The following is a 17,387-nucleotide window of genomic DNA, read 5'->3' as shown; positions in this document are numbered from 1 at the left end:
GGCTGCGGAAGCGTGGGACGATGTCTTACCCAGGTGTTTCGCCCAGGATGACGTAGTTGTTTAGGCGTAATTTCTGTGAGGTTATAAGGTTAGGGTTAGGGTTAGGCATAGTGTTTGTGAGGTTAGGGTTATAGGCACGTTTGTTTTAGTGAAGTTAAATGTTAGGGTTTAGACACTATCAAGGTGAAAGACCTGACAAAGAGGGAGTCCTGTGAAAGGACAGGTTAGTGTTCTGCCTGGTTGCCAGGTTTGTTATTTTAGCGCTGATGACAACAGAACTTAGTATCAGATAATTCTAATGTTGGACATCATGCATTATATTTTGGGACCTCTAGCTGATTGATTCATGCATGTTCACTTTATTCGGTTCACAATATTCAATTAAACTAAATTCCTCTCAGACCAGCCTTGCTTTAACTGTATTAGGTTAATAGTACAAGTTCTGGGGAGCCCATAGTTGAGTGGTTAGGGAGCCTGCCAGTGCCTAGGCAAAATCAATGAACCCTTATAGCTACTCTCACAGTTATAAGGGATCTGTTCTTATTTCAAGTTGCCGTTGCCGTATGTGGCACACTATCTGACATTCTTCATTTGCAGTAATCTCTGTGAAAGGATTGCGATCTCTCATCATTTATAAACCAAAATATCTTGAGATTTTTCAAAATGCCACCAGATTTAGACTCTTGCAAGGGCACATATTTCACATCTACAGCAAAAGGAATTTAAAACTTTTGAACTTGAATCACACCATAACTCTTTGTTTGCCAAACAAACAATGTCAAAGATAAGTCTGGTATTTGCATTCTTAAAACCAAGATGCAGATGCTTAATAACTCAGAAGTCAGCTTACTGTATGTTTACCTTAAAAGTTCTAAAAGAAATGTTACTAAAACTGTACTTGTTCTTCCAGTACAACAAGCACCTCTTTGTGCATATTGGGCAGACAAACCATTCCTACAGTGATGCCTTGTTGGAGGCGGTGGACATTCGTCAGATTTATGACAAATTCCCTGAAAAGAAAGGAGGATTGAAAGATCTCTTCGCCAAGGGTCCCCAGAATTCCTTCTTCCTCATAAAATTCTGGGTGAGTATCATTGTTGTACCTGCTAAGCACTGTGCACAGCAGTGTTTCCAAACAGTGGGCCGGGAGTCCCGACCCATTTTTGGGTCACAGACCCATCTTTATGGGGCAGCACTTAGGAAACCGGGCTGTATTTTGCGTGTCTTAAGTACCAGATCTTATTACTTAACTTAAGACCTGGAGGCGTGGTCAATGCTCTTTGGCCACTCAGAATAGCCAAATGGCATTGATCACGCCTCCAGGTCTTAGTAATAAGACCTGGTACTTAAGACACGCGAAATACAGTGTTTGTAAAATGGTTTGGGGCGTGAGTCATTATTTCAAAAGCAGCAATTCAACATTTTTGAAAAGAAAAAAGTCAGTTTGGGGCGTGAGTCATTATTTCAAAAGCAGCAATTCAACATTTTTGAAAAGAAAAAAGTCAAACATTTTTCAAAAGCAATGCAAAAGCAAAAAAGTCACAGTGCATCACATCACGGCGCGTTATAAGCTTATAGTTTGGCTATTTCCACTAGTATTTTGGGCCCCAGAGCGACTTTTCTCTTTTGGGTCTCAAGCTAAAATGTTTAGGAACCATTGCTGTACAGTACATGTTTGTTAATATTATTATTATTATACAATACAAGTAAATTAATACATGATATTGATAACCCTTCCACAGTAGTAGCTTTTTCACATTTTTGATTATTTTATAAATCATTTTCTTCGTGTAAACTGTAAATAATCAACTGGAAAAGTTTCATGGTGATAACAATCTAATATAGTTATGGTTTTGCCCACTCAATTCATAATTAACATTCCAATTTTGGAGCTCTGGCTCATGGACTAAGAACCAAAAAGAACTGAACCGGTTCCCACTGGGAACCAACCGGTGGAAAAGGGGCCTGACTGACTGAGTCACTGATGAAGTTCACTGAAATATTAAGTTATACCATTGGTTGGTATAACTATATACAGTAATATTTTTTGCAATTGTTTTTGAGGGCCCATTTGCAAAATATCCTAATGTCCCACCAGTGGGCCGTGGCCCACAGATTGAGAATCCCTGGTCTAAACAAAGAACACTGCACTCTTCCCTGCTATTTTTAGAGAGAAGAATTTCTCGAGAACTCGTGATCAAAGCACTCTCTAATTCTGTGTAATATCTGGAGACAATAGAATGACCCGGTTGCAGTCCCATTGGCTGTTTAAACATTACATGTATTTTCTCCCCGATGCAAAATGCTAACTAGCGGCAGTCAACAAAGTGGGGCTGTATGCACTTGGACTAAGTCCTTTTAGAAATTCCATTTGAAGTGACCGACCAATCTAAATTTCAAATGGGAGGCAGAATCTGCACAATAATGAAAGTACAACTGCTTTGCGTAATGAAGGAGCAGAATGTTGCAGAAGGATGTGTCCTCTTTTATTGTGTCCATAATGAACACCGTGTTCTGGGCATAGAAAGGCTGCCCTCTGGGGAGCAGACACTTTTCATGAGCACAAATCAGGCTTTAACATGACTTCATTTTATCCTCCTCAGAATCTCGTTTACAAAAATGGCTACATTTACATTCTATTTCAAATGTGCCAGGCATGTTCTAATGTAATATGTAGAGCTTCATGGATGGCTTAGACTTGTAGCTATAATACATTTTTAGTAATAGCATCTTTTTTTTCAAACACTATCAAAATATATGAACCAATAATGGCACACCAGATGCGAATTGACAATTTATTTTGGAGGGATATTAATAAAAGTTATTATGCCAAAGCAGTTGATGCTATTTTTATACTACACCTGCTCCATTTCTCTAGCAAAACATTTCCTGTCACTAGAGGGCAGTGTGGCCACGTGGCCATTTTATTCAAACAAGTACTGTTCCAGCATTACTGTAGCTGTAACCCTGTGATAAGATAATAGATGCACATTTTCATATTATATTATTGCTGTCAGGTGGAATCCTTCTATGTTTAAAACTGTTACTTGAAGCTATGTTCCTATCCACAAGCACTTGTTAATACTATTCCTCGGTTCAATATTATAAAACCCACAGACAGACGTAACCAATTTCACACTTTTTTTTTTACAAACAAAAAAACATTTCTACAGCAAAAACAGCACATTAGGACATGTTGTGAACTTGTAGATTGTCAGTTTTTACTACTTCTGTGTGGCACTGTAGTATGACGAAGTAAGGCATTCATTTACAGGGAGAAATATGGAGATGAGGTCTCTGCCCCGACAGTAACACTATCTTAATCAGTCACAAACTATTATATACTATTTAGTGTTGTTGTTCAGCACAGTGAACGAAAGGGCTACAATTTCCTCTGGTTCACAGGCGGACTTGAATTGCAACATCCAGGATGACACGGGAGCGTTCTATGGAGTGACCAGCCAGTATGAGAGCTCAGAGAACATGACCATAACCTGCTCTACAAAAGTCTGCTCCTTTGGCAAGCAGGTGGTCGAAAAAGTGGAAGTAAGTACTTTAATTAATCATTCACACGGCAGCCATTTTCCGCATACATGTACTTACATATACAGTACCTACATGTACTACATACTGTACATGTACACATACTTGGGGTGGTGAGAACCCCCGCCCCCTTAAGTATGAAGTTATCAAAATGACCACCTTGTGAATAGGGTCAATAACTGCCAACACTTGAACAACCATGAATCGGGTTGGTTATAATTGGCAATTAGCTTTTAACATTTATTCTGTTTTGTCTCCATTCCTTCCCTTTCTGTAGACGGAATATGCGCGGTTCGAGAATGGGCGTTTTGTCTACAGGATAAGCCGGTCGCCCATGTGCGAATACATGATCAACTTCATCCATAAACTAAAACACCTGCCCGAGAAATACATGATGAACAGTGTGCTGGAGAACTTCACTATCTTATTGGTAATCGCTGCGCTTGTGTGGTCCCATCGCACTCACACACACACACACACACACACACACACACACACACACACACACACACACACACACACACACACACACACACACACACACACTCTTCTCTCCACCAGCCTCCTGCCACCGAACCTCACTTGTCTACTAAGTGGGCCCGGGACCCTCTCCAGAACCATCATTATTTTCTGTCTACTTCTTCAGGGGTGGATTGTTGGGCCCTGGTGGCTGTAGCTGCTTTAAAGGGAATAAGAAATACAAAAAATAGGGGCGGTATGTTACTGGCGGCCAGATGAGTTCCTCTCCTTGGTCCTGCATTCCTCACATTCCACACGGGATGGAAGTCAGTGCGAGGAGCCTCATTATCTACAGGGGAGGAGGCCGACATAGAGGGAGGGTAAGAGGGGGCGGGAACCCCTGTTATTAGCCATCGCATGGGGGCTCAAAGTCTCATTCTCTGCTGCCCAAAGGGCGGCAGGGAGAGGCAGAATGTCCCTTTTCTCTAAATCATATGTGGGTATGTCTGTGTGCTCTCAAAATAGTGCCTGCATGGGCTTTTGTTCGGTTGCTTTGTATTTATTTTTTTCCTTTATCCCTCGAGATTCTTCGGATTTTTCCAATCAGTCATGTTGCACTGCCCTCTGATTGACAACCTGTGTGAGGTGTGTGTGTGTGTGTGTGTGTGTGTGTGTGTGTGTGTGTGTGTGTATCACATAGGGATAGGCCTGTTAATCCTGAGCCTGAATACACCACGCATCTACAAACTCACAACGTGTCGCACTGCGATGTGTGGCGAGCTTGTAGATCAGCTGTTTTCTGTGCACGCCGGTGTTGCACGACTACATGCAAATTAGACATTACAACGCCATTACAACACTTATGTTGTGCAACGGGCAACGGAGTTGACACTAGGGTTGTGCGATGACTTCCAATTACTAATCCAATCAATGAACAATTGCTTAATTTATTTTTATTTTATTTATTTGTTTATTTTCGGGGGGGGGGGGGGCGTAGCAGATCTACAAGCAATGCGCCGTGAGGCCACACGTTATGAGCTTTTAGATCCGCTATCTTCCACTATTTTTGCACACCAGCATTCTACAACTAAGTTTAATACATTTGCTGATGTATGATAAGGGTGATAGATTTAGCTCTAGTTGACACGCTCTCCGTCTCTTTCCCTTCCAGGTGGTGACGAACAGGGACACCCAGGAGACGTTGCTTTGTATGGCGTGTGTCTTTGAAGTGTCAAACAGTGAGCACGGAGCCCAGCATCATATCTACCGACTCGTAAAGGAATGAACACCTGAGACCCTCCCCCCCCCCCCCCCCCCCCGGTCACCCCTTTTCATAGACTTTACCAACCTCAAAAACAAGTGGCAGTGCCTCTAGCTTAAAATCACGTATGCGATGCTTTTTCATCATCATCTTTGTTTTTGCTGAAGTCAGTTGTTATGGATTATTTTGTGTTTTTGTTTTAATGGATGTGTATGTTATTGTTATTTGACTGCAGCTGTGAATTGCGGTACAGTTGTTTTATTGTTTTAATACGGGAGTAATTTCTCATTTAAAATATGTAGAGTCGATCTCTGTAGGATATACAGTACACGTGGCTGTACATTGGTGAAGATTAATTTTGGTAAACATAAATATATATGTGTTGACGTTTTCTGCTTTATGTAAGAGGGGAAAAAAATGATGTTGGCCTTTTCCCCGTTGGCTGACATGGTCTGTGTGTAATGTGTATGAGTGTATTTTGTATGTAGTGGATCATTTGTGAGTATACATATGCTGTATAAAACATACACACACAGCCAATGGACTTTCCAAAGAAAATATAACACAACACTAAGATGTTATAGTGATCATCACTATTGCAAAAATATAAAATAAAAAAAAATCAGGAACATACCAAGCCCTGTTGAAGCACTCCACGTCTTCAGTCTAACTTATACTTTGACCTATAACAGAGTTATACTCACTAGTTACAGTAGGCTATGTGATGTGATGTGAACAACACATGCATACATTAGCCATTGAACACTAACAACAGAAGGGTTGCACTGTGAAAGTACTACAGATTGTAGTTTTACCTGCATCTTTTTTCTTTTGTTTTTCTTTTTTGTTGAAAGAATCATGTTGCATTATGGGAAGACCTGTTACACATCCCTGCACTGCAAAATGAGTCTCTCTCCTGTGACAAATGATTTAGAACAGTGGTTCCTAACTTGTGGCCCAGGGAAATATATAAAAAAAAATATAACTTTGGGGGAAAATGTGTTTTCATTGTAATACTGATAAATAGGATAAGTACTGTATATAATGTTAGTTCCATTGATCCAACCCGGAACACATACGATTGATTGATCATTCTGAGGTGGTCAGATGGGTGGGCCGCAAAAACGCTTTAGAGATTTTCTATTGGGCCTTGATCCAGCAAAGGTTGGGAACCACTGGAATAAGAACATTGTTTAGATTTTTTTTTATAGTGAAAGCACTATTTAAACTACTCTGATTGGACTGTCAGCACGTCCAAAGCACTTTGTTTTCCTTTTCTTGGACATGCCTTAGTGATGATAACTTTTTGTTTCTTTTAGAATATAATACATACATCATGAGACAATACATCACTTGTAGACAGCAGGCCTTGCTCAGTATGCAGTGGCATTGCCCCTGAATGATGCATTTATCAATCTCAGAGCCCCCCCCTGCCCCGCCCCCTCTGGTCATTGCAGTGCAATTTGTAAAAAAGTCCAAGACAGAGTTTTTGCTGCCTTTATGTTAAAGCCTGAGTTAAGGTCTTTACACACCGGGGAATGACAAATGACTAATAAGAATATCGTTTGAGTATTTCACATTACAACTTTTCATATTCATTCATACAGGTCGATGCAAATGTAGCCTATTCCTGTAATTCCGGTGAAAAGTCGACCTTGTTCCAAATGTAAAACGCTCTATTGCCGTATAATATTGTTCTGTGTGTATCTAATCATGACACAAACAACATTATTATTATTATTATTAATCATTATTCAGATTAATTAATCAAACGAGATACAAAAAAACACTTCCTGGTGTGTGTAAGGACCTTAATATTTAATTGCGAGTGTGTGTTGTGCACCACAAAAGAGGATTTACACGATTGTAGATCTGCTATTTTCCGGTAGCGACTCCGGCAAGCAACGATGGATATATCAGGCTTAACAAACACTGCGCTGTCTTTCTGTGGCCTACACCAGTTCCAAGCCTTAAGCATTATTATATTGTTTTATAGTTGATGTGAATGACAAAAGCTGCCACTAAAGCTGTGATCTCCTTGCTGGAAGACCGATGATGATATGTTTGCATTGTGTAAGAAGTTCACAACACAATCTGCCAAAGTGTACAGTGCCTTAGAGTATAATGTAACATTAACACATGTTTTCTTTTCCAAGTCTAAAATCAGTTGCATTGAGAGAACAGAAAAATAAGTTAAAAAAAAACAGAAACTCACCAATGTATGACTTGTTACATTTGACCACATCTGTGAGACATCAGTGTTCATTTTGACTTTGCACAATCCTTTTGACAAGTACACACTCTTGTCAAAAGGATTACGTCATGACTACGTCATCTTTGTCGGGTGACCCTTGTCAAAGAGGTTGTGTGACAAAGTATGAATTACCTTTTGCTTTGACATGGTACACACTTAGAAATATGGGATTCTGCTGAACTAGATAATCAGCCACAGAACTCCTAAACACATCTAAGGGACATAACACATTGAATCATACAGACTAATGTTTTTAGCCCTAACTCTTGACAGTGCTAATCTGTTTTTCTAAAGAGTGTACAGTACAAGAACTGACTTTGCCTTTCTTATCATAAAAGACCAAAAATACAGAGATTCACTGCATCTCTTGTCCTGCACTGTAGCAAGAAAGTGCCTTTGGGTTTAAATTTCCAGCTTCAAAACAGAAAATTATAAATTGCATGTTGCTAGACCAAAAACGTTGACATACGTGAAACTAATCACCACATTGCCTTTTATGAAGATCTGTAATGTTGGCAGGGTATATCTGGTTACTGGTCAAATAAATTATACATGTTGCTTTTTACTGCAGTATAATTTAATGTTGAGAATGAATACAGTATTGAAAGAAAACCTATTTCTTTGTTTTACATCAAAGTCTGAAAGACCTGTTGGCATGTACTGTATGTACAGCCACACTGACTACAAGCAAGATGTTGACTCATCTGGGCTGAAAGAAATCATTGCTTGGAGCAAATTCATATACTTGTGTGTGTGTGTGTGTGTGTGTGTGTGTGTAAAATGTAGACTGGATAAGGCATCACTTATAATGTTAACTTAATCTGCCTAATTTGTTTCTCACTTCAAATATACAGTTTAAATTATTTGAATGAAGTGTTTAGCTTTTTTGCTCTTGTACTACAACCTACTTTATAAAATTAGTGTGAAAGTACAATTTATCATACTCCCCCCTTAAGCTGGTCAACAAAGCATATCAAGATTAGATTTCCAGGTTCAAGGAATTGATGTCATTCTCAGAGCTACTGTAGAAAAGCTGCTAGACTGTGTGAGGCCCCATAGTAAAATCATCAGTTTTCATTTAACCCATTAAGACCCAGAATCAGTAGACTATAGTTTTTAGACTTGAGTTTTTAGACTCACATTTTCCAGATTAAAAAAAAAATGAAAATGTAAAACATGAAACATATTTACAAGCTTGCAGCGCTGCACGAAGTGATGTGCTGTAAGCTTGTATATCTGTTATTTTTGAATAGTTCAACGCAAAACATCTAAAATGACACCGATGCTTTCACGGTTTTAATGGGTTCGCTCTCAGTTAAATGAACACTGAGGACTTTACTGTGCATAGAGGCTTACTGTATGTGTCACCTTCAAGGCCATAGCTACTCAATACTTTAATAGGCATTATATATATATATATATATATAATTTTTTATGTTTTGTTTTGTATACCCCCTGTGTACCTGGTTCACATTTATTGACTTAGTGAAATGTTCCTGTTTTATTATTGTATTTGTATACAATTGTACTTGGTTTTGTGATGACATTGTCTGTATTGCAAGTCCAAGAGGATGGCAATGATGTTACTGCTAGACTGCTGGTACATTTCCACATGTAATTCTCACAGTCCTGGGACAAGTAATCTGATGTCATTGTTTTAACTTCATGAAAGTCTTGACTGGGACTGTTTGAATACGAAACAATTTCGACAAAACAGCCGAGTCAAGGAATAGTGAGAGACATACAGTATATATACCAGCAGTTTAGCTCTTTTTGTTATTTGTAATTCTGTCTAAATGTAGGTACTGGTACCTTAAAGCCTGACTTATACGTTGTTGTATACAACAGAGTATAAATTAAGCATATTTTGTTTTTGTTACAATTTTTCAGATGTTGGCTTTAAAGTTTAAAGAGACCTTTCACATAGCTCATATAGTGTGTCATGCTATTGAGTTTTGTGTGCAGATTTCTTTTTGTGTAAAAAGGTGCTTTTGTAAAAAACAAAGTTATATCCTAGCTTTTCTTGGTACAGAGGTGTGATATCTTTTCATATCCATAAGGACAGTAAAAAGAAGCTCTTCTATGTGTATGTGTTACTGCATATTGTTCTGGCTTCGTAACATGATGATGCCTTCTTGATAATAGTAGGTATTTTGTAGCTTTCTAGATACTTTGTAGGTATGCAATATTGAAGTTTAATAAATCTGGAAAATACTGTTTACTTTTTTGTGGTCTTTTCATGATATAAAGAAGACAGTTATCAAGAATGCAAAGCGAAGATGAAAATAATGTTTAATTTACACATAAATGGACAATGAAGCATAAATTATAGCTGCCTTGAGGTGTGTATTAAAACAACTAAAGCCTAATTAATGACAAATGGACACTGAAGCTTTATCGATTGTGTTTACACTATATGAACAGTAGGTGGAGCCATTCACTCATCTTAGCCTATTTTCCCTGCAAAAAAGAAAAGAAAAGGAAAACAGCTAATGATGGTTGCTGGTTTTATCTGGTTTACCAGGCTTGTTGTCAGGCTTGTTGTTTTGTCAGAATGTCAGTATTGGTCAGCTGGTCGGCCATGCAGCTGGCTGGCTGGAATCTGTGGCTGGAATGACCAGAAAAGCCAAGCTACACCGTCAGATGCCCTGGGACTGTCTACAGGTATAGTAGTGTACAAGCTACAGGTGCTATATGTTCCCCACTTACGGTGACTTACCCCAGGAAATAGGTTCTGATCCCCGCTTACCAAAAAAAGGGTTCTATATGTTCCCAGGGTTCTACGTTCCCCACTCAACTAGAAATGTTCGCACCTGTGCTGTCTGCTGATATTACCAACATCCCCTAATTGTCTCCACCAGCCCGAAGGCCTATACTTTTTTATACACTTTTCATAGAAGTGTTATATCTGTAGCCAGGTCTTTATTCTTTAAATGTTCAGATGAATTGAAAATGGAGGACCCTGATGTAAACAAGTCTAGTGCTTTTTGGGGTCGTCCTCAAAGTAGCAGTTTTTGTATTGACTTGTGCTTTCGTTTGAAATGTACCCATTTTACATAGGCCTACTGTAGGAATAACATTTTCGTTTTTCTTTCTGCGTTTGTGTTTGGATGTGGACATTGCCGCCCTCTCCTGGACGAACTAAGTAACCTTGAGTAAGTAAAGTAGTATTGTGTTATGCACTGTTTTAAATATGTGTTATTAAAACAGTGCATAACACAACAATACTATTTGGTTATGTTGTGTTATGTTTCTGCATGGGGGACATATGCCACCTGACAGCTTAATTTCACCCCCATGGTCCTACCACATTGGAGCCAGGTGAGTGAAATACACCCATTTGTTTTTGCAGTGTCAGATTGTATATATCCAAACCCCTGATATATTTTTGTTGTAGAGCACAGTCTTGTCCTCTCATACTGTCTTATCATCGTCTACAGCATCACCAGAGATGTTGAGATTCAGGAACTTCATGAGATAAAGTGGAAGGAGTTCATCTGATGACAGGTGAGGAGACTCATTTCCGGTTACCGGTTAATGCTGGCTCATTCTTCCAGAAAGACCGTCAGATGATATGACACTCCCTACAGATGAGGAAAAATGTGTGACCTAGGCTGTGTGACTGTACACTTGAACCATTCGACGGATGCTCAATAATTTAAATACTGGTAACGCAGCACAACTTTAATTATGAGTGATAAAATGTCTTACAAAATATACAATAGAATAAGAGAAACACAACATAACAAATCTGTAATCAATAAGCACACCTAGATTAAATCTATAAACGTGTAAATGATAAACATATACACAAATATTATTTTTTGGGAAAACATCTTATATATATATACTATGTGTCAAAGACAATATAATTCAAACTATATCATTTACAATGGTCAAACTAAAGGTGGGCGTGTTCTTCTGCTTCTGACAGATGTTCTTGTGGGATAAAATATCCATGCATATCCATGTGCAGCTCTGCATTAACATATGCCCGAGCTACTTCTGTGAAGGACTTCCCATCGAGCACCAGGATGAAGCCAGACTGCCCTGGGTTGGAGTTGATGACCGATGTTAAAACCACACCTGTTAAGGCAAGGTGAGTGGTGAGTTATGCAGACACGACTAAATTCAAATGTTGAGCAGTATTCGTAACATATTTGATCCAGAGTATAAAACGACACTCAAATGACAGCTTTACGGTAGTTTGAGCATAATTATGTGTCTCACCATCATCCTCTTCCTCCCCATTTGGCTTGGGAATGAAGAGAGCCTCTGAAGGCCAGCAGTTTTCCTCGCTCCACTCAATCTTTGTTCTGGTTTCTGTGTCAAACTTCATTATCTAAATTGATAGATAAGATTAGTAGGTTGGGGCCTATTAATAGCTGACTGGTTAGACTCTAACCACCAAAGCATAAGCCATATATAATTGCAGTGTTAGATTAGATTGTAGACTGCCTGCTTACAATGTCCATCTCATTAGAGTGTAACCAAGGTAATGGTATAAACCTTTACACCTTGATGTAGGATCCCTTGAGCTGAAACACATTGGCAGCATTCTTTTATCTTGAAAAGTCATGATGGAGGGGAAAGGAACTGGTTGGAATAACGTGTTCCTTCCACGCGCTACGTCCAACCAGGGAAACTCCCCCCTGTCAGGTGTAAAGGAGCAACTTGGACACTCAGGCATGAAGGAAGCATGAGTTTGGCGGAGGGTGTGTAGAGCCCAGGATCACATTAGATAATTGAAGGGGTGAAAAATTATGAAAGAAAAGCCATGACAAAATCATGAAGACCACTTCAGGTCAAAACATGTTGGCATTGTATTAAATAATGGCTGTTCCCTCTTTTAACTTTGAGTGCCCGGATCGCCCATTTTTTTAAATCTGATGTCTCATTCAGGAGCACCTTTTACTATTTTAACTTTTTTGACTATCGTGTCATATGTTTTGATCATAGATCTGATCTCACCACCATCCTCTCTCTTTGTGCAAATCAGATGTGATTGTCATGAACACATTTGATCTTTTTGACCATATGAAATGTTACCTTTGTTGCCGCTGCAGACATTCCCACACACGTCAGGAAGACATATCGGTGCTTCTTGCCATTCTTGTCGTAGTTGATTGTGGGTACTTCTACATCTATTGGTCATAAAATGAGCATCAGCACACTGCAATAGAAAGTGACTTCATGTAATTGTATTTATAACTACACTGTTTTACATTTACCTTCAAAAAGGACTTGTGGTTGGCAGTGCAATTTCCCATCCTTCTTCTTCACAGCACTGGCTGTGGTGTATTTGAGTTTCACCAGGTCTTCTCCTACATCAATCCCCTACAGAGAATATTAAACAAATAATACATCATACAATTTACAATTTAGGCATTTAGCAGACGCTCTTAATCCAGACCGATTTACAGTATGCAAGAATAAAAAATGGGAATACATCAAATACATAAAAATAGTCATCAAGAATCTTATGTAAGCTTAGCTACATAACAACAGTGGAATATCTATATAATGAAACTATGGGTATACACTAAAGAGTGCTATGTCTACATAATATGCTATCTAAGTTACATAAAATGAGCCTGGAAGGTCATCGATGCTAGGCCAAGTGCTACGGCACGTGCTACGGGCTAAGATGGAGTCTGAAGAGGTGGGTTTTCAGACTACGGCGGAAGATTGGGAGTGAGTGGAGTTCTGATTGCAATGGGAAGTGCATTCCATAGTTTTGGAGCCAGAAGGGAGAATAGATTGGGGTTGCCAAATATGGTGTTGCCATACGTTTGGTTGCTTTGAATGCCAGCATCAGAGTTTTTGTACTCTGTGCGGGCAGCGACCGGGGGCCAATGGAGGGAGCAGAGAAAGGGGGAGACGTGAGAACTTTGGCTGGTTGAAGACCAAGTGAGCTGCGGCATTCTGGATCAATTGGAGAGGCTTAAGTGCGCATGCCGGTAGGCCAGTAAGGAGGGAGTTACAATAGTCAAGTTTTGATATGACTGTTATCTGGATAAGGAGTTGGGCTGTGAGTCAGGGTCTCATCAAATGTTACAGAGTGTGAACCTACATGATGGAGTGACGTAATGTGTGCTTTGAATGAGACCTGGTTGTCCTGCAGGACAACACCAAGGTTCTTTTACCAGCACTGCGTCTGGGGCCATCGCCCAATAGAATGTGGATAACAGGATGTTGGCCCATTTGGTCCACCTTCAGACCTCCTCTTCTGGTGGGGCGCCTATGTTTTCATTACCACTAACAATGTATGCACGATTACACGTTCTGAATGCCCCTGCCGACAGATTCAGTAGCACAGCTCAGAATCTGAGATGATGGGTCGTGGGAACCCCTGCTCCAACCTGTGAAGGATGGCATGAATAGATCATTCTGAGAAGCCTCACCTTATCGGACTGCAGAGGGAGCGCAAACCTTTTGTATTTTGGTTTACTACTCGGGTCGCCTGCAGGGGTCGGGCTCGACTCTGTCAGTTTGGCCAAATAGAACGTGTCGTAAAGACTGTTGTCCTTGTAGGCGATGACGTCAAAGATCACGTGTCCGTCGTCTTCAAATGCGTTCACGTGATGATAGACGACCATGGCTCCCGTGAAGTACTTTGTCGCCACCTCTTTGCCTGTCTTCCGATCTATGAGGTGAATCAGAGTCTGTTCAAACAAATTCAACAAAACAATCAATTAGGGCCACAAGATGTTGATGAATATTGATAGCCTAGTGCAGGCATGTATAAAGTCGATGCATTATCTTTTACTGACTTGACTTTGTTATGTTCTAAAGAACTATGTACTGCATGTCTTTTCATATGTTCAAAATGTATGGCCTCTTTGAAAATAGTTTGGTCACTCCAATAGTGCAATACCTTCACCCCAGTGTTTTCTGTATATTTTGTCATGGGGTGCAACAAGTGATATTATTTTAACTATCACTAGTTATAGTAATAGTAATAGTAGTAGTTGTAATAAAATAACAATTATTATTATGATAAAATAATCAATGGTTGCAGCCTTGCCCTTGACTCACATTTTCGTCAGGACAGTATTTCATACAGCTTGCCCAGTTGACAGTTCTCATGTATGCAGTGGCCATCTTGACGATGTCCAGTTTCAGAGGCTGCTCGATGAAGATGAAGTAGTTGTCCGTCATGCCGAAGCTGTGGTAGTAGCTGGGGTGAAGGAGGGACGGGCAGGGCAGCGTGCAGATTATCTCTACGCTCTTCAGGGCCGCTGAGCCTTTGTCTGATCACCAGAAAGAGCGGGTAATAACTTCAACGTGATCGATGCTTGCAGATGTGCTATTTTCACTATTTGATAGGGGTGTAACGGTATAGTAACTGTATCGAAATGTCGATTTTTATTTAAAAAAAAATATCGAATGCAAATGACAAATCGTATCGTTTGACTTTGTATCGGATCGTTTTGAAATGGAGTTAATCAATTTGGTCAATGCTAAGTATTTGTACATTGTATTTACAGTATTTTTTACTTTTGCATACCTTTGTCACAAGTGGCCGGGACTTTAAAAATAGTGTATTTGGTCTTGGCCATTTGCACTATTGTCGTTCCCATGTTGTAGGTGTTTCCCTCCTTATCATAGTGTGGATGGGATGTCACCAGATTCACTGGAAGGTATTTCTGGTAATTCACCTGGATAGGATGAGAAAAGCTCTGTTAAACAAATGCAGATGTCATTGCAGATACATTGAGACAACAAGCTAATATTGGTTACCTTTTCCAGAGTTTCCAAGGTCACAGGATCAATTTTGCGAATGTAATTTGTTTCAGAGGTGGCATAATACTCCTTCCCATATCTGACAAAATTATTGCCACAGTTGTCTGTGAAATCTGGAATTGTGTGATTTAGAAAGGTAATTGCCCTGAAAATGAGAAAACATTCTGGTAATACTTTAGTCCGTTTATTTATAAGAATGTATACAATCCATAAAAGCATAAACATTACATCACAACATGCTCATGGGTGCATTATTGTACAGATAAAGAGAAAGTTGCAAAGCCACAGACCTTGTTAGTGGAATTGCATTGCTAGGAAACAGAAGTTGGCTATGTATCCATTTATAATGTTTATGTTATCAAGTGTTTGAAGGTCTATTAGGGAAAGGCATACTTGGTGATGAAGTTTTTGGATGGATCTGGATAAGCCATTGTCCCCATTTCAGACACCACAATCCTTTTGGCTGCCATGTTGTCTTCATATGTGTCACTTCTTAGGTATCTACTCCTATAGGTTACCCCTCCTGAAATAGAATAATAGCCGGCTACATTAGAATCCATTGAACATTTTTAAAATTAAGCTTAAATGGCTTTTCATTTATCATGAACACCTACCATCTTTGAATGTGAAGCTGTGCATCAGTGCCATTCCATCAAACCAATGATCATACGTCGTCTCCCCCACAGAGAATATGCCTGGGCCATTGCGCAACAGTGTACCTTGGAGCCAGCTGGGAATGTTGCCTAAAATCAAAGAGAAAAAGAGCCTTACTTCTTAAACTAATATCAGGAATTCTTGCAGGCACCGAATGTTTTCTTTTGGAATGGACCCCCTAAGGTTGCTGTCAGCCACTTCCGTTGAAAAAGTATTTTGGAATATACCTTTAACATCTGCTGTATAGGGTTCCGGCCTCTCCTCTTTATTTTTAGCGTAGTCGTAGGACATATTAGCTCTGTTGTCTAGATCCAGTGTGGTATACTGTACCGAGGCCACTGTTCTGCCTTATGAAGGGTTTGATAAACCACCCCCTTTTTGTAATCGACTCAGAACCATAGTCAATACGTCATATCTTATCTGTCTGTTATGCTTTATGATGGTGGTATGGGTTAAGGGCAGACACGAAGAGTATTCAGACATTATGAATGTTCACCACAATGGCATCCCTATTTTGGGCAAATGTTCAACTTTTTCATATTTTATTTTTTCCGGAAATCAAAAGTAATTTGCACACCTGAATATATATATATATTTTTTTTTAATCATAGATGCATTGGAGTATACACATACACAGGTCAGATAATTAAAAACACATGCACACTGTCTTATCTTACTCATTTAAGAAAACAATTTCACAAACCTAATATTATATAACTATAATATTTCACAAAATAATATTCTTTATTGAGCAAGTGAAGACTGTGTACAAGCTTGTTAAGCTTGTAGTTGGCTATTTTCACCATTTGTCGTACGACAATGCATATAGGGCATAAGTGGTAACCAAGCAAAAGTATATAAGGAATGTTAAAATGTAAGGAATGTTAAACCTATGTCGGGCATATCCCAACGTTTATTTAACTTATTCTAAAGGGAGGATGCACAGTGTACTGTAAGTAGAACTGTGATAGTTAATGAATGACTTTTGTTGCTGATAGTAGAACATTTTGACCTGGCATTATGCAAATGAACCATAATATTTCTCCACAAACACGTACAGTACATTGAATTATATTAGACTAGACCGGTGCCCGGCTGTAGAGCACCGAGTCGGTAACGATGGAAGTTGGAGATCCATGCCCCCACCCGGCTATGCAATACCCGTTGTAACCGTGGAACCCACCTCACCCCTATACCCACTTTGACAGGCTGGAATGGCTTATGGTTGACGACAGAGTACAGCATCTTGCAATGGGTCTGGTCCACATTATTCTACACCACCAAGATACCCTGCATGTACCTGTCTAAATCTGTCCTTAATGTCAACAAAGTCCACACCCACAACACCAGAGGGAGTGCAACAAACCATGTGCAACCCAGATTCGGCACTAACAAGGGACAAAATTAATTTCGCTCCTATGCCACAAAAATGTGGAACGCCCTACCAACAGTCATTAAGACATGTCAATG

General features: G+C 39.6%; 2 protein-coding genes across 3 annotated transcripts in view; one reads left to right on the top strand and one right to left on the bottom strand.

Annotated features, from left to right (window-relative positions):
- tead1b (TEA domain family member 1b) overlaps positions 1–9,736 on the top strand; it is a 77,438-nt gene extending 67,702 nt beyond the window's left edge. For both annotated transcript variants that reach the window (XM_080766071.1, XM_080766072.1), the window contains 4 exons: positions 911–1,084; positions 3,406–3,546; positions 3,821–3,973; positions 5,174–9,736. In XM_080766071.1, the coding sequence (XP_080622197.1) occupies positions 911–1,084; positions 3,406–3,546; positions 3,821–3,973; positions 5,174–5,287 (582 nt within the window). In that variant the 3' untranslated portion in view covers positions 5,288–9,736. The remainder of the gene's footprint in view (positions 1–910; positions 1,085–3,405; positions 3,547–3,820; positions 3,974–5,173) is intronic.
- Positions 9,737–11,418: 1,682 nt separating this feature from the next.
- On the bottom strand, positions 11,419–16,208 carry bco1 (beta-carotene oxygenase 1; the record flags this gene model as incomplete). The annotated part of the gene is made up of 11 exons (XM_080762672.1): positions 11,419–11,603; positions 11,748–11,859; positions 12,567–12,661; positions 12,749–12,854; positions 13,922–14,182; positions 14,556–14,770; positions 15,028–15,178; positions 15,261–15,408; positions 15,657–15,786; positions 15,878–16,006; positions 16,145–16,208. 11 exons carry the CDS (start codon positions 16,206–16,208, stop codon positions 11,419–11,421), a joined length of 1,596 nt encoding a protein of 531 aa, XP_080618798.1.
- Positions 16,209–17,387: the final 1,179 nt, after the last annotated feature.

The sequence above is a fragment of the Protomyctophum bolini genome, assembly GCF_963924005.1.
Source record: "Protomyctophum bolini genome assembly, chromosome: 1".
NCBI classification, from domain to species: domain Eukaryota; kingdom Metazoa; phylum Chordata; class Actinopteri; order Myctophiformes; family Myctophidae; genus Protomyctophum; species Protomyctophum bolini.
The sequence above is the reverse complement of the archived record's forward strand: the minus strand, read 5'-3'. Positions and strand labels throughout refer to the sequence as shown.